The sequence below is a fragment of the Zingiber officinale genome, chromosome 1B, assembly GCF_018446385.1.
Source record: "Zingiber officinale cultivar Zhangliang chromosome 1B, Zo_v1.1, whole genome shotgun sequence".
NCBI classification, from domain to species: Eukaryota; Viridiplantae; Streptophyta; class Magnoliopsida; order Zingiberales; family Zingiberaceae; genus Zingiber; species Zingiber officinale.
Genome location: NC_055986.1, coordinates 23,613,569 through 23,630,081, shown reverse-complemented (window position 1 = coordinate 23,630,081; position 16,513 = coordinate 23,613,569). Strand labels below are relative to the sequence as shown.

Here is a 16,513-nt window from a genome sequence, read left to right as displayed (position 1 = left end):
ATAATTACTAAATATAAGATGTTAAGACATTGAGACAATCACCAACAAATCTATATTTATAATACTCATCATCCTGCACGGATTCGAGTCACGAAAACAGTCTCTAATACTGAGACAATCGACAGAAGGAAGTTTCTGAAATAGTTGGAGACTGAGTTGAATAGTTTGTGATCAGTGAGACCAAGTTTTATTCCTGGATACTGCAACTTTTACATACTTATCCTGTTACTTACAGCAACTTGTTCTCATGTAAAAGAAAGAAAAATTAAAGGAGGCAAAAGAACCTCTAAGCATTGAAGACTTGTGAACAAAGTCTTCTGTTTCCGAATTACGGCATTGAGTTACTTTATCGACTTATCGTTAGCACCAATGTCTTCAAGCCATGCCACTAATTCATGGGTTAACGGTCTAAGTTTAGGGGATTCACTCACACAGAGGCATGCGATTTCGAGCATCCTCAACATATGAACCTTGTCATCCCGGAAGTGTAAACACGGATCGAAAACTTCGGCTTCCCTCTTGTCCTTCTTCATCTGGAGCACCCAGGGCACCATATCCCTGCTGCGGAACGGCTTGCACATGTCTACGGGCCTCCGGCCGGTAAGTAGCTCGAGAAGCACAACTCCGAAGCTATAGACATCACCCTTGAAAGTGGCAACCGGGGATTGTGCATACTCAGGAGGAATGTAGCCCAGAGTTCCAACCAGATCAGTTGTCACATGAGTCTGATGAGGTAAGATAAGCCTGGCTAGACCGAAGTCCGCCAAATGTGCTTCAAAATCTTCATCGAGAAGAATGTTGCTTGACTTGATATCGCGGTGAAGAATGTGCGGATCACAGGACTGATGCAGATAGGACAGCCCTTTTGCTGCTCCTCGAGCAATCTGCAGCCTTCTTTCCCAATCCAACATCGAGCCTCCTTCGATCTTCTCGTGGAGCCAGAAATCCAAGCTCCCGTTCTCCATGTATGAGTAGATCAGCAATCTATCGCTCCCGTATTTGCAGTATCCTTGCAGCAAAACAAGGTTCTGATGCTGAGCTCTGGAAAGAGTTTCGACCTCCGCTTGGAATTCCCTCTCCATCTGGAAGAAGTCGCCGGAAAGCCGCTTGATGGCTACCTTCCGTCCGTCGGGCAGAGTGGCTCTGTAGACCAAGCCGAATCCTCCGCAACCGATGATACATGCTTGATTGAAATTGTCAGTAGACTTGAGTATGTCGTCGATGCTCAGGTCCTTGTTATCTTTATGGAACAAGATAACAAGACTGCAGCCGGCTGCATCTGAGTTTTCATCTACATGCGCCACCACCTTCGCGTTGTCTTCGTGTCTTGCTGAATTTCTTAGCACAATCCAGCAGAGTACAGCAGCCGCCAGCAATACCACCCCGACTCCGACTCCGGCAGCGATTCCTATCACGGCAGCTTTCTTGCGTCCGCCGCCCTGTGATGGTTGGGAATCTCTGGGGTGGCAAGGCGACAAGCGAAAACCGCAGAGACCGGCGTTGCCTTCGAAGTCAGAGCTTGGGAATGTCAAGAACTGGCCTCCGGTGGGGACTGATCCAACTAAGTGGTTATATGAGACGTCAAATCTCGACAAGAAACTGAGACTGATGAGAGAGCTGGGTATGCTTCCAGTTAGATCATTGTGTGACAAATCTAAGCTCTCTAAGCTTGTCATGCCGGAAAGCTGCGCCGGTATACTCCCGGAAAGATTGTTCCAACTCAAGTCCAGCACATGGAGTTCTGCAAGGTTTCCGAATCCCGGCAAAATTTGCCCAGCAAGCATGTTATCACCCAGAATCATTGATGGAGGAAAGCTACTGACCTGATTGTACTGTAAGCCATTGTTGCTAGAATTCCTCTTGAGATAGAATGGAAAGATCTCCGTTGAGGCAGCTTGCAGCGACTTACATCCAGCCATCAGGCACTTCATTCGCCCCAAGCTTTCAGGAAGCTCGCCGGTGAGTGAATTATTCGACAGGTCCAAGTAGAAGAGGTTGTCTAGGTTGCCAAGCCATGCAGGAATTGTACCAGATAAGTGGTTCCATGAGATGTCCAGAACCCTCAGCTGGGTCAAATTCGCCAACCATGGAGGGATAGAACCTCTAAGATTACAATTTGCAATCACAAGTAGCTCCATCTTCGCAAAACCTCGGATTCCATCTACCGGCATCGTTTCACCAGCTCGGAAGTTATTTGTCAATACTAAACTGGAAAGGTTTGGGCAATTCTGAAGGATTTGCAAAGCCGACGCTATGTTGGAGAAGTTGTTGCCGGTGAGAGACAGGTCGGAGAGTGAACTGAAGCCACTAAAGCTCGTCGGAATTTCACCGATAAGCTTGTTTCTGGCAAGATTGATAGTCTTGAGTTGCGCGCACTGTGGAAGTTTGTCGGGGATGGAACCAGAGAAAGAATTTGTGCCGAAATCGAAGAGAGTTAAGCTTGTCATTGCAGTGCAATTGATGTCGATCTCGCCATTAAGGAAGTTTTTATTGAGATTGAGCACCCTAAGGGAGGATAAGTTTGACAAGGAAGGGGGCAAACTGCCCACAAATTTGTTGGACTGAGCGTTAAAAGATTCTAGCTTCGTGAGGCTGCCAAAGATATCGGGGATGGAGCCGGAAAAGTTGTTAAATGAAAGATCGATTTCAACAAGGTTTGGGAGGTTACCGATGTCGGCGCTCAAATTGCCGGCGAACTGGTTTCCTTGAAGAAATAGGTGCGTCAACGATGCCATGTTGAACAAATCATCAGGAAGCTCTCCACTGAGGTGATTCTCACTGAGAGAGAGCTCAATGAGGGAACTGCAAATATGGAGACCTCTCGGAAAGCCGCCGGAGAAGTTGTTCATGGAGAAGCGGAGAACTCGTAAATTGGATGAGGAATTGCAGATAGCTGGGTTTATAGGACCGTTGAAGCTGTTGCCGGTGAGGTTCAAGAAGGTGAGGTTGCTGGAGCCGACGAGGACCGGGTGGATGCCGATGAAGAGATTGTTAGATATGTCGAACACCTTGATCGCCGGAAGGCTTATATTGGAGGGAATCTCTCCCTTGAGCTGGTTCGCGCTGAGATTGAGGGACTCCAGCAGCGGAAAATGGAGCAGCTCAGCAGGAATCGATCCGTTCAGGTAATTGGAGGAAAGGTCGAGATTTCTCAGTTGACCTAGCTCGGCCAAGGAAAGAGGCAAGGGGCCGCGCAAGCTCCTGTTGCTAAGATCCAATTCCACCACCTTCCCGGAGGAGACGGTCGTATCTCCGCAGCGCACTCCGGCCCAGGAGCAGCAATCCGAGGAGACGTTCCGGCTCCACCCCAGCTTAGCCAGATCGAGGTCATCAAATCCCAGCAACGCGCCGAGATCACTGGACTCGCAAATCTGGTTCTGCGAGACCGCCAAGCGGGATAGCATCGCGAAGGAGAACAACAACAAGAAGAAGAAACAGCATCGGCCCCCCGCCGCCGCCGCGCCGCCTCCACTCGGCATAAAAGCCCCCGGGTAGGCAAGCGAGGCGAAGAAGACCGTAAAGGAGAGTCTTTTCATGCTCAAAATCCAATTTTGGCAGCGCCCATCCAGGATTTCGTGTCCCCCTTCGCTCCCTACTGGAATCTGGCCGGAGAAGGTCAACTCCCGCCGGAGCAGCCGACGCAAGGAAGAAGAAGAAGAAAAAGAGGAAGATCCAAGAGAGCAAGACTCGGAGACAGAGAAATTACTTTTGACTTTGCTTCTCTGTACTAATTCTTCACTTTCCTTTTCTGTCGTTGTTATCGTCTGGAACGCTGCTGCGACTACAAAAGCAGTGGATCAACAACATCATCGATGAAAATAATTCCATGGAAGAGAAAGCTCGATCCGTTTTTTGGCATTTAATAAAGACGATTTAGTTGAAGGCTTGAAGCAGCTGGACGGAATTGGGAAAGAGCGATGCAGTTGACTGCAGCAGCGTTAACAAAGTCAAAGGTCAGAAGGTGGACGGCGAAATTAAGGCAGCTAATGCTTTGTATATTATTAAATGGTTAATGAACTATCACCGCTGTGGATAATAACTTTGAATTCTAATTATATGATGAAATTATTCAAAGACTTTTTTGAATTGAGAACATTTTCACATTTTATATATATATATATATATATATATATATATATATATATATATATATATATATATATATATAAGGAAGGGGAGGGTTGTTTTCCTAGATTTACTTTTTTAAAATAAATTATATGGGTCCTTTCGAATATCTACCTTTATTCAAAATAAGTTTTATTAATAATGATGTTAATTTGAATAGATTAGTGCATATTTATTATTCTAAATTTATCACATAATAAATTATTATGGATAATATATATTAATCTAAATATAATAAATCAAATATATTCTTTTTTTAATAAATAATATTAAATATTAATTGAAATAAAATTATTATATATTTATTGTAGCAAAAAGGTTATGCCATCTTAGGCATCCTTCCGATTAGAAGGTAAGAGGTTTTTTTTTCTGAGAACATGTGTCCATTAAAAATTAATGTTTTATCTCATCATAATAAAATTGTCATTTTTTAGCCAATCGAACACATATAAAGACGAAATTATTATATTTATAATTTTTGAATAAGTGGATTTAAAGAACTCAATCATGACCCTGGTAATAGTTATCAGACATTAAAAGATAAAAATAAATAATTTTTTGTTTTGATAATATAGATATTTAGCTCTTATGATCTGAATAATTTTGTAGATGATCAATCTAATCTAACAAAAGTTTTTCTCCGACCACTAGTATAAATCAAAAAATGGAAATATATCAATATCACAAGTTGTTCAAACTCTCCAAATGTAATATATCATGAGTGAGATTTTAAACCTTATTATTTAGGATGTCCGTTTCATTTTTACCATTACACCATAGGGACAAAAATGAACATCCTTGATAAAACATTAAGCTAGGGTTAGGTGCGGAGTGATTGTGTGAGGCACGACGATGTTGATTACTCACCATTAGACATTAGTCATACGGGCCGAGCATGATTCATTATATAACAGCCCAGCATAAAAGGCTAAAATAAAGATTAGATATGATTCCATTTTTGATCCATAAATATAATCATCTAGGATTTCTCTATTGATTGAGAGTCATAAATAGGGTGATCAAACACTCCTTCCATGTTAGTAATATGTTTATCTCGTCTTCATCGTTAGTCAAACTTGTTTACTTCTTAATACTATTTTTAAAATAAATTCATTTTAAATTATATGAATAAATTATGCTAAGATTATGACTAAATATATGATGAGACAAAAAAAAAATACATCAATTTATAATTCGGCAAAATGAATTGCCACATCTACAAAGCAAAGGTAAAGAAAAAGTAGCTAAGCAGCATCATCCCCACCACCATCTTTGATACACACACTACCACACATTTTATGCATGAGATAGGCACTCATGTCTCTCCAACTAAAGAGAGGAAAAAATAAAAAGGAGGGCCCCGACCCGATGCAACAGTAGGATATCTGATGGACTCACACGACACCACGGTTCAATACCTAGCTTGGGACGTACAAAAAGGTTATTAATTGACAGAGCAGCGGTGCACAATTTGATTACACAATTAACAAGCATGTACAGTATACTGTGAGCGTTTCCCGATTTACTTGATGAACGAACTAGGAGGAGGACTGTTCATGTCCGGGAACAAGTCAAGGCATGGCACAAGTAAACAATAACCAAAGTAAACAAATGCCAAGCTTATTCAAGCAATCAGGGTTGGGAAGTTTCAAGTTTGACTTCGGTTTTGTTTTGGTGAAAATGTCCATAGTCAATAAACTATGTATGGGCCTATAAACTATGACTTTCTAGGAGATAACCAGTTGAATTCCATCCTCGACTAGTGTTTCATATCTCCAACTTGGACTTTGGACCTTTTTTAAAGTAAATATAAATGACATCATCTAAGAGGGAGATAGACCTGATTCTTCAGTTATTTTTGCTCTCCCACTCATAATTTAAGCTCCATTATTGCAACAATGACTTAATGTGAAGTGGAAACTTAAAGAGATAAGCTTTCATTATGAAAACATATCACTAGTTCATGATATCACGCAGGTTCGATTGTTTTTTGAGTAAAAAAAAAAAAAATACAATCTTTAAGTTGACTTTATAAGCATTAGATCTTTTACTGGGTTCCAGTTTGCTTAATTATAGATACTGACTCCCCTAAAGAATGCATGCTTTTATTCCTAAATAAACGATCAAATCACTAAAATGCTTGTTCATGAAACTCGTTTCAGGCAACAAGATTACGCACAGAGGTCTGGAGAAAGTGGTACGATATCATAGTTGACATGAAGAAATTCTCCCTCTTTTATTTATTTTTTAATCCAAGTGTGTTTCCAGTGGTGGCACAATTAGGTTTTATTTGATTAAAATTTACAAAGCTGAATCATAGTGTTGAGGAGGATGAATATTAAATTGTAATGGTGGATTAAAAAGTGAGTGAAGTGGAGTTTATGCCCAGGGCATGATGGAACCCCTGGATGCACCTGCTTGCCTGCCATTGCATCAGTTTAATCATGGCACTAAATCTCAGGTCCTGAATCCTGATAGAATATGGACTAGTGGTTTTCTGCACATTGGCCAGTGGTCCAAATTGATATGATTCACTTCGTATTTGTCTGTGAAAATAATCAAAACACACAAGGTTGAATGAAGTGGGATTTCCTGGTTACCCACTTTCAAAAGCTAACGTATATAGATGAATTCAGGTTCTCGGTGCAGTGAACCAATGGCAAAAGCTTACTCTTTTTGCTGCTGGAGAGTTTACTTACTGTGAATCATCATCACAAGAGGGCCTTAATAGATAAAACTATATGACAATTGTTGGTGAAGAGCTTTCTTATGAATGAATGTTAATGAACTGAGCTTACTTGATTCCTAGAATCAGAAGAATGCTCGGTTGCCATTCTTATGTTTAGCTTGTAGGAATTGTGCAAGTGAAAGAATGTACTACTGATCCAAACATAAAATTTATAATGACTTACAGAGACAAAATATAATATTTATGAAGAATTGCAAAGACAAGAATAATTGAATTTGTAAATTAAACACCTCTCATTTTCTTACAATGGTAGAAGCTGAAGTCCTCAGTAATACACCATAAGCTAGAAAGCATGCATGAGATAACACCTTGTTACTATCTCCATTTCTCATGAGCTGAAGTAGCTATAGCCTTGCTTTGACATCTGTCGTCTGGAACGATACTTTGCTGCACTTTCTTCTGCCTCAATAGCTCTCCACCGTGCATAGCCTGAGTCGTTGCTCTCTTCTCTTCTGCTGCTTTGTGAATCATAGCAATTTTGTTTCTCATTTTCTCAGCATATTCTCTAATTTTTGTTGTCCACACAGTGTTGGAGCGGTTGCCATATATAGTGAATAATCCTATCTGAAAGTCGATGAGATAGAAAGCTGGGGATGTGGCGCTCCCACTGATCGCCTATAGACTCCACTCCGACCTGCAACACAGATTACATCAGTACCGAATCAGGGAAGGGATCCTTGGCGTTGGCCCTCCGACGCTCAAGTTAGTCACCGACGATGAAGTATGATACGGTGCATAATGGTTGGGTCTGATAAAGTTGGGCAGTCCAAAGTTAAGAGAACGTGACAGTCAAAAGTCAAGGGGGTGTGACAGTCAGAAGCCAAGGAGACGGGGCAGTCAACAGGTATGGAAAGAGGAAGTTGGACGGTATGACGACGTCAACAAAATGATTCCTAGTCGGGTTCTCACGGACCAGGACTCCAGATCTGAGGCACCCTGGTCTAAGACCTGGTAGATAGTCGGGATGATATCTAACCTGGATCTGACTGGTCAGGCTCTCACGGCCTGGTTATATCTAAGCCTAGTTCTCTCAGTAAAATAACTCCCGGTCAGCCAACTCCCGGTCGACTCTTAGACTATCTCTCTACAGCTTCTGGCTCCCCAAGGTTTAGGCCAAGTGTTAAACCCGATTGATCATCCCGAGCTGCCCCTATTCATACCCGGTCGGGACAGAATGCGCTACATGACAACAAAGTCAGGGAATCATAATCACCAATCAGGGAATAACTACTGAGTATCAGGGAATATTCCAACGGTCTGCGATCATCTATGAATGGAACATTCCTTCAACCTACAGGAGGATGACACATGTCCTCCATCACCCGACAGGACCTAACATCCGACATTCTTTGACATCGGCCAGCCTCCAGAGGTACGTACTGTCATATAAAAAGGGAGGTCTTCTTCCTTACACAAGGACGCTTTCTCGCACATTCGTACTTGTCTTCTACTTTTCTTTCTCCTTCGTACATTGTTCTTCTGGGGAAAAAGTACCTGACTTGAGTGTCAAAGGGCCTGCTCCGGGGACTTTTTCCCTAGTTTCTGGCCTCTAATGTCCCGTGTGCTTGTCTAAGTGTGCGCAGAGTTCAAGTACCACCGGTGCAGTCGTCTTCGGTCAGCACCACGTGGGGGGCCATTCTTGAAGGCACATATGAGAAAGGTGTCTCAGTCGCCCCTCCGTCAACACCAACAATAGCTCATTCAGTCTTCATCCGACTCAGATTCCAGATAGGATCAATTTGGCGTCGTCTGTGGAAAATTTCTTCACCTGTTCTGGAGCATGAAGATGGAGGACATCGGGCGAATCAACGTAACCATGATGGTAGGGGAGTATGAACTGTTCAAAGAAGCTAAGAGACGAGCGGCTTCCGAAAAACAGACCACTGCTTTGCAACCATACAAAATGCTTACCATTTCTAAGGACCCGACTCATGTTTCGGACAGAGGGTCTAAGAGGAAGCAACCCGAGGAGTTTACCCCAGTCTTCTACCGGGAACCAGACCCGGACTACTAGCCTAAGGGTCTGGACTGTTATAATAAGAAAGAGCAACTGTAGGTCTCTATGGCCGAAAGCTCCCCGCCCAGGGACTCAAAGAAGGGGAAATCTATAGTCCTCAGGGAGGAGCCCCGAGGGGAATCCGATGAGCAAGTGCCCTTCTCTCTAAGGGTACTAGAGGAGAAGCTACCGAAGGGGTATGAGCCCCTGGCCATTGGAGAGTACGATGGCAGTAAGAATCGGAGGATCATCTCCGCAAGTTTCGGAATGCAGCGCTGTTGCATTAATACATCGACGATATTAAATGTCGAGTGTTCTTGAATATTCTATCTAGCTCGGCACAGAAGTGGTTTGATGGATTGCCGAACGGGTCCATCACCTGCTTCCATGATTTCAAAATTTTCTTCCTATGCCACTTCGCCAGTAGCAGGAAGTACCAGAAGATAGACCACTGTCTCTTTGCTCTTAAGCAAGGGTCGGCCGAGCCCTTGCAAAGTTATATCAAGCGCTTCAACCAGGTGGCCCAGGATGTCCCATCTGCTACCTCTGAAATATTGATGAGCGCCTTCTCTTATGGATTAGTAGAGAGGGAGTTCTTTCGAGATCTCATCAGAGACCCCGTAAAGAACTTTGACGAGATACTCGGGAAGGCCGCTAGCTATATCAACGTGGAAGAGGCTCAGGCAGCTCGGCGGAAAGCAGACAAGGTGCCTACTCCCGCCAACAAGCCAGAGAAGAGGCCGCCCCAACCACCAACTCAGCCTCTTCCACGCGCTTGGGATGCTCGACCGCCCTTCTCTCTCGGTCAAGATCCCAGGCCAGCCCAACGTGTGGCGGCTATTCAAACCCCAATGCTCGGAGCGTGGTGGCCACGTTACTGCATTTACCATAGGTCCTACACCCATACCACAAATGATTGATTCTAGTTCGCCCGAGACTCTCGGCACGCAGCTGAGCTAGGCTTACCTCCATCTGAGATCGCGCCCAGGATTCAGTAGAGGATACTGGCTGGCCAACAACCTGTAGTAGGTCAGTCTGGTAGACCCTTGCCTGACAATGTGGGACAAGGAAATCAGTAGCCCCGTCACAACCAGGAGCCAAGGGAAGCCCGAGAAGAGGAGAATAGGGGAAATGTGGTCATCTACGAGATCGGCATGATCTCCGGAGGGCCCACAGATGGAGACTCCGATAGGGCTCGGAAGTCTCATGAGCGGCGCCTGGAAATACACGCTGTAGGATGCAGCCGGGAGCAAGCTACAGGGCCCATCATCAGCTTTGGGCCACAAGATCTGGAGGGGCTAGAGCTCCCTCACGACAATGCCCTAATAATCATGGCCGTCATCGCCAACAATCGCGTGACCAGAGTTTTCATGGATACCGGAAGTTCTGTCAACGTGATGTTCAAGAGTGCGTTCGAGAGCATGCAAATCAATGCTAGTGAACTCCAGCCTGTGGCTACTTCATTGTATGGCTTCACCGGCAATGAAGTATGACCCATGGGCCACATCAAGCTAGCCATATCTTTGGGTAGCGAGGCTCTGGTGTGGATGCGGAGGAGCACCTTCATAATGGTGGATTCGCCGTCCTCATACAACGTCATCTTAGGGAGACAGACACTGCACGAGTTCCGGGCGGCAGTCTCTACTTTTCATCAGAAGATTAAATTCCTTGTGGGAGACCAGGTTAGAAAGTTAGAGGTGAGAAATTGGTCTCTCGCAGGTGTTACATTGACATGGTGAAGGTGGAGGCTCGCAAGGCTCAGCAAACATAAGATGGCAGGATCCACGTCATTCAAGAGGAACCTTTGCCTATAGCAGAGGAGCCCATCCCTTAGAAGGAGGTTTAACTCTATCCTGATCGCCCAAAGAGCCTCACCCGCATTTCAAGAAACCTGCCTATCAAAGTCAAAATGGACTTAGTCCAAGTGCTTGACTCGTAATAGAGACGTTTTCTCTTGGTCCCCCGAAGAGCTACCTGGGGTCAAGGCCGAGGTGGCTGAACACAGATTACACCTTCTGCCTGATTCCCGACCGGTCAAGCAGAAAAAAAGGAACTTCTCGGCCGAGCAAAATAAGATCATCAGAGTTGAGGTGGACCAGCTCAGGAAAGCAAGTCACATTAGAGAGATACAATTCCCGTCCTAGCTCTCTAATGTGGTCCTGGTAGTTAAACCCAACAATAAGTGGAGAGTCTGCATCGACATCTGAGACCTCAACCGCGCCAACCCTAAGGATTGCTACCCGCTACCTAGGATCGACCAGATGATGGACTCGACCTCAGGATGTGAAAGGATTTGCATGCTTGATGCTTATGAAGGATACCACCAGATTCCTGGCGCAGGAAGATCAGGGGAAGATTAGCTTCATCACGGTAGATGGTACATTCTGTTATACCGTTATGCCTTTTGGATTGAGCAATGCCGGAGCTACCTACCAAAGGATGATGGATAAGATCTTCCGGGAGCAAATAGGGCGGAATGTGGAAGTCTATGTGGATGACATCCTCATCAAATCCACTTTGGCTGTAAATTTAATTACAGACATAGAGGAAACTTGCGGCACACTACAACAGTACAGGCTGAAGTTAAATCCATTAAAATACTTGTTTGGAGCTCGAGGGAGAAAATTTTTAGGATACCTTGTTATTGAGCGAGGGATTAAAGCTAATTCGGAGAAGGTTCGAGCACTTCGAGATATGAAGGCATCTCAGAATCTGAAGGAAGCTCAGAAGTTGGTGGGTCGAATAACTGCCCTGTCTCAGTTCATATCCCGGTCTGCGGATAAAGTCATGCCCTTCTTCAAAGTACTCAAGAGAGCAACCAAGTTTCAATGGGACGAAGAATGTAGCCAAACCTTTGAGGAACTAAAGAAGCACCTGGAGACCTTACCCTCACTGTTCAAGCCTATTGCTGGAGAGCCGCTCTGGGTTTATCTGTCAGCCACCCTAGAGGCCGTGGTGGCGGTGTTGGTAAAAGAGCAGGATAATGTACAGTAGCCAGTGTATTTCTTCATTCACTTATTAAAAGGGGTCGAGTCCCGATACACGACCCTAGAAAAATTGGCCAACAGATAGGTACTCATGGCTCGCCGCTTAAGACCCTATTTCCTGGCACACCCCATCATAGTCCTGACTAACAACACCATGGGTAAGACTCTTACTAATATGGAAGTAGCAGGTCGCCTCATCAAATGAGCCACCGAGTTGAGAGAATATGACATATAATATTAGCCCTGGATGGTGATTAAAGCACATACCCTAGTAGATATCCTGACGGAGGTTCATCAACCTGACTCCAAAGAAATTTGGAAGATCTATGTAGACGGGGCATCTACCCAGCAAGGAAGTGGGGTGGGGATACTCCTGATATCCCTTAGGAAGATGTCCTTCAACTGGCCATCAGGTTAAATTTCAGAGCCATAAATAAGGAGGCGGAATATGAAGCACTATTGGCAGGGCTGCAAGTAGCTCGGCATGTCGGAGCCGCCCAGGTGGTTATCTATTCAGACTCTCAGCTTGTAGCTCAGCAAGTAGCAGGCAACTTCGAAGTTAACAGTGACAAGCTGCAGGTATACAAGGAAGCCTATGAGAAGATGAAAGAGGATTTCAAGGAGGTCACAGGGACTAAGATTCCCCGAGCAGATATACAAGCTAGCTCTTTGACCACTTGGGTGTTGGACAAGTTGATAGCTCAGGCCTTCCTAATAGTTCAGATAGACCTGCAGAACAATATTGAGGAGTTGATCGACTGGAGGGCCCCAATGATCATTTATCTTTAGCAGAGTGTCCTGTTTGCTGATCCGGAAGAGGCCAGGTTGATTAGAAAAAGAGCTCATATGTATACCTTGATTGGAGACCAACTATACAAGCGAGCATTATCCAGACCACTACTCAAATGCTTAGGAATGGAAGAGGCGGAGTATGCTTTGAAGGAAGTACATCAGGGATGTTGCGACAACCATACGGAAGGAAGGATGCTAGCCCGAAAAGTATTACTGGCACACTCTGTAGAAAGATGCTCAAAGATGGGTGAATACTTGCTTATCTTGCTAGAAGCATCAGAGCCTGACTCATCGACCAACCGACATACTGAAAACCTCAATAGTCTCATGCCCCTTTGACCAATGGGGCATGGATATTGTGAGACAATTCTCGATGGCGCCAGGTTAGAAATGGTTCTTGCTCGTAGCGGTGGATTACTTTTCTAAATGGGTAGAAGCAGAAGCCTTGGCCAAGATTACGGAGGGAGCAATTATTCAATTCTTATGGGAAAACATCCTTTGCTGATTTGGAATACCACACAAGTTGGTTTTAGATAACAGGCGACAATTCCAGGGCCACAAGATCCAGGCATGGTGTTGAGGGTTTGGCATAACTCAGACCTTCACATCCGTAGCTTACCGTCAAAGCAATGGGCAAATTGAGGTTACCAATAGGGAGATAGTCCGAGGGTTGAAAGTAAAGTTGGATCATGTTGAAGGAAATTGGGTGGAAGAGCTGCCCAGCATCCTCTGTACCTACCGCACGACCCCTCGAGAAAGCACAGGACTCACCCCATTTCACTTAGTCTACCGCAGTGAGGCTGTGGTGCCCATAGAGGTCGGGGTACCTTCAGTTAGAAGACTTCTATATGACGAAGGGAACGTCGAGCGACGACTTTCAGAGTTGGATTTGATCAGTGAAATTCGCGAACGGACAGCTGGCCGCTTAACTACATATCGGTAAAGGATGCGGCAGAACTACGATAGAAGGGTGATTCCCCGATTCTTCAGAGAGGGGGACTTAGTGTGGAAGAGGACAAAGCTCATAGGGAAGGTAACCAAATTGTCACCTCAGTGGGACGGTTTGTACAAAGTTGTTAAAAGGTTAGCATCTGGGGCCTATTATTTGCAAGACGCTCAGGGTAGGAAGCTAGACCGTCCCTGGAGCACTAATTAACTACCTCCATCCCTATCATATTTAAGTTAGTACTTTGTAAGACTTGAGATCAAAAAGATATGACCGGTCAGGCATCCAATGCCAGGTCAAGATACCTAGTCCAGAACACTCACGAATGTTCTTTAAGACCTGATCAGACCCTGTTCTTGAGTTAATAGCTTAGGTCTCACTAAGTTAAGACTAAGGGAAGGCAGAAGATCTAAAAAAGAAGTAGCCACAACAATAGTGAACATTAATAAAGTATGATAATATATTCACACACAAGTCATTTGAAATTTGCGAATACATCGTTAGGCATCTCCCTAAGGATCCGACGATGATCCAGAAAATCTTCAGGTGGGGTAGAGGATAGATACCCTTGTTCCTCGAGTTGCTGAAGTGCCCCCACCACACCATAGGCCACGGATGTGACGAAGCGATCCCCCACTTGTGCACTGAACTCTGAAGAGTGTAAATATTCCTCTCTGCTCGCTTGCAGGCGGTTGCTCTCCCTAGTCTTGTAGGTCTCCAAGGCAATAACAGAGCTCGATAGAGTAGATTGAGTCTGAGACAGCTCTGCTTGCAGAGAACCCAGCTCTGTTGCCTGAGACTCCAGGTCCCGCCTCTGGTCCATGATAAGCAGGTCCCGGGAACTCAACTCCTGAGTTATACGATCCATCTCTTGTTTATGTGTAAGCTTGAGGTCCTCTAGAGCTGTAGATCGCTGAGTCAGCTCTGATTGGGTCTCTTGACACTTGGCCTTAGATGTTTGCAAGAGAGCTTCAAGTTTGCCCTTGTCATCTCGGAGATGGCTGATCTCCGACTGAGCCTCTTCCAAGGTCTGTTCCCTGGCGGCGTTCACTTTCTTCAAGGTCGCCACCTCTGCCCTAAGTTCAGACACGACTGCAGCAGGATCAGAGATTTGAGACTCCGGGTCTGCAACTCGATCCTTTAAGATCTTATTAAATTGATATATGTGCAAGATCGTCTGGTTTAAGCGGAGCGACTGGGCAAACATCTGTTCATAATCACGGAGGAGTGAGAAAAAAAAGACAGAGTAGGAGAAGCATAACCGCAAAAGAGAGTGGAAGCTTACCTTAGTAGTAGTTTTAGAGGCCGAATCCACTAGGCCAGGCAAAGTGTGGGTGTCCATCGCCTGCATGGTGTTCTCCCACTGAGGTGCTAAGCGACCTCGCAATAGGATATTACGAGCAGGAGCATGGAGAAAGCAACGCAATCCCCACTCTGTGGGCAGAGTGGCACGGTAGTGAAGATACTGAGGCCTGGAAGAGTTTAAAGCAGTCCCGCTCGGGTCAGGCTGGGTGGAAGCGAACCTTGGTTGAGAAGATGGACCTGGCGAGGTGGAAGCAGGTCCTAGTTGAGGAGATGGACTAGTCGGGGTAGAAGCAGACCCTAGTTGAACAGAAGGGCCAGACGAAGAAGGGGAAGACTCAAGATGAACAGAAGGGATAGGTTGAGTGGACACGGCCAGTCGAGGAGGAGGTCTAGCAGGGGCACTAGATTTATGTTGCCGCCCCGGGTCAATTTCTTCCTAACAGCCGGAGCCTTCCCTCGTTCAGCTTTAGCCCTGTTCGAGGCAGCCTAATAGGATCGCTCGGGGGCTGTGGATCTAGAACAGACGTAGAGGCTGGCAGGGAGCGATTCGGTTCCAAGGGTCTCGGGGTCCCCGGACGATTGAGAGAAGGCCTCTGCTGAGGCGCTGGCCTGCGGGGCATGAGGAACCTTATGTTCCTCCAAAATCTCTGGGCCTAGGTTCTTCAGAATATCGCTGGGCGGCTTAGAAGAAGCAAGGGTGTAGGTGCAAAACATGGCCGCTTCTGCAAAACAAAAAGAAAATACCTCAGTTAGCAAAGACCTGGAAGTGGGGGCATTGGATCTTACCAAAAGGAGGGCCCAAAGGCGTTCGAATGAGGTTGAGTCCAAAGTGTATAACATGCTCTCTCGTAGCAGAAAGGGGTGCCGTAGTTGCACGCCCTCCAATTTTTCGAAAGCTGTGTGGCAAGGTGGTTGATGTTGGTGGTCGTGTAGCTCAAAGGGAGTGGGAAGAGTATAGCATCACTCAGCTGGCCAAGATGCTGGCTCAAGCATTTGGACAAAAAAAAATCTAGACTTCCAACTTTTGTTGGAAGAAGACATCCTGTCAAAAAACTTGTACTTGACCCTGGACTGCACTATGAAAATGCCCGACTCCGAGCATTTGAGGGTGTAAGAGTGGTAAAAAAGTTACAAGGTCAGGGGTATTTGATATAGGCGACAAAGGATCACCATTCCGCACATGGCGCGGAAGGCATTGGGGGCGAATTGGGACAACGAAACGCCAAAATACCTGCTCAAAGAGGAAAAGAACGGATGGATAGGAAAGCGAAGTCTGCTAAGGAGCTGGTCATTAAAAAAGGTCACAAAACTGGCAGGAAGGGAGGAAGGATGGTTATCCGACCCCGGAGGATGGAGCTTGTAGGCCTCAGAAAGTTCCAAACTCGACCGAATTGCCCTAAGATCACTATTATCCATGTCGGAATGGAAATATGCATACCAGGGTACCTCCATCTCGCCGGCCATTACAAGATCAAAAAGAGTGGGAGATGAAGAAGGAAGAGTACTTACAGGGGACAAAGGAAATGCACGAAGGAGAAGACGAGCAAGCGAAAGCAAGAAGGAAAAGAAAGCTCGAAGGAAGTCGAAGCGATGAGGAACGACGGTGGACAGCC

At 45.4% G+C, this 16,513-nt stretch overlaps 1 protein-coding gene across 1 annotated transcript; it reads right to left on the bottom strand.

Moving 5' to 3' along the window:
• Positions 1 to 185: 185 nt before the first annotated feature.
• LOC122052922 (phytosulfokine receptor 1-like) lies at positions 186 to 3,964 on the bottom strand. Its single transcript, XM_042614672.1, has one exon. It carries the CDS (start codon positions 3,534 to 3,536, stop codon positions 342 to 344), a length of 3,195 nt encoding a protein of 1,064 aa, XP_042470606.1. The 5' UTR covers positions 3,537 to 3,964; the 3' UTR covers positions 186 to 341.
• Between the last annotated feature and the right edge of the window lie 12,549 nt (positions 3,965 to 16,513).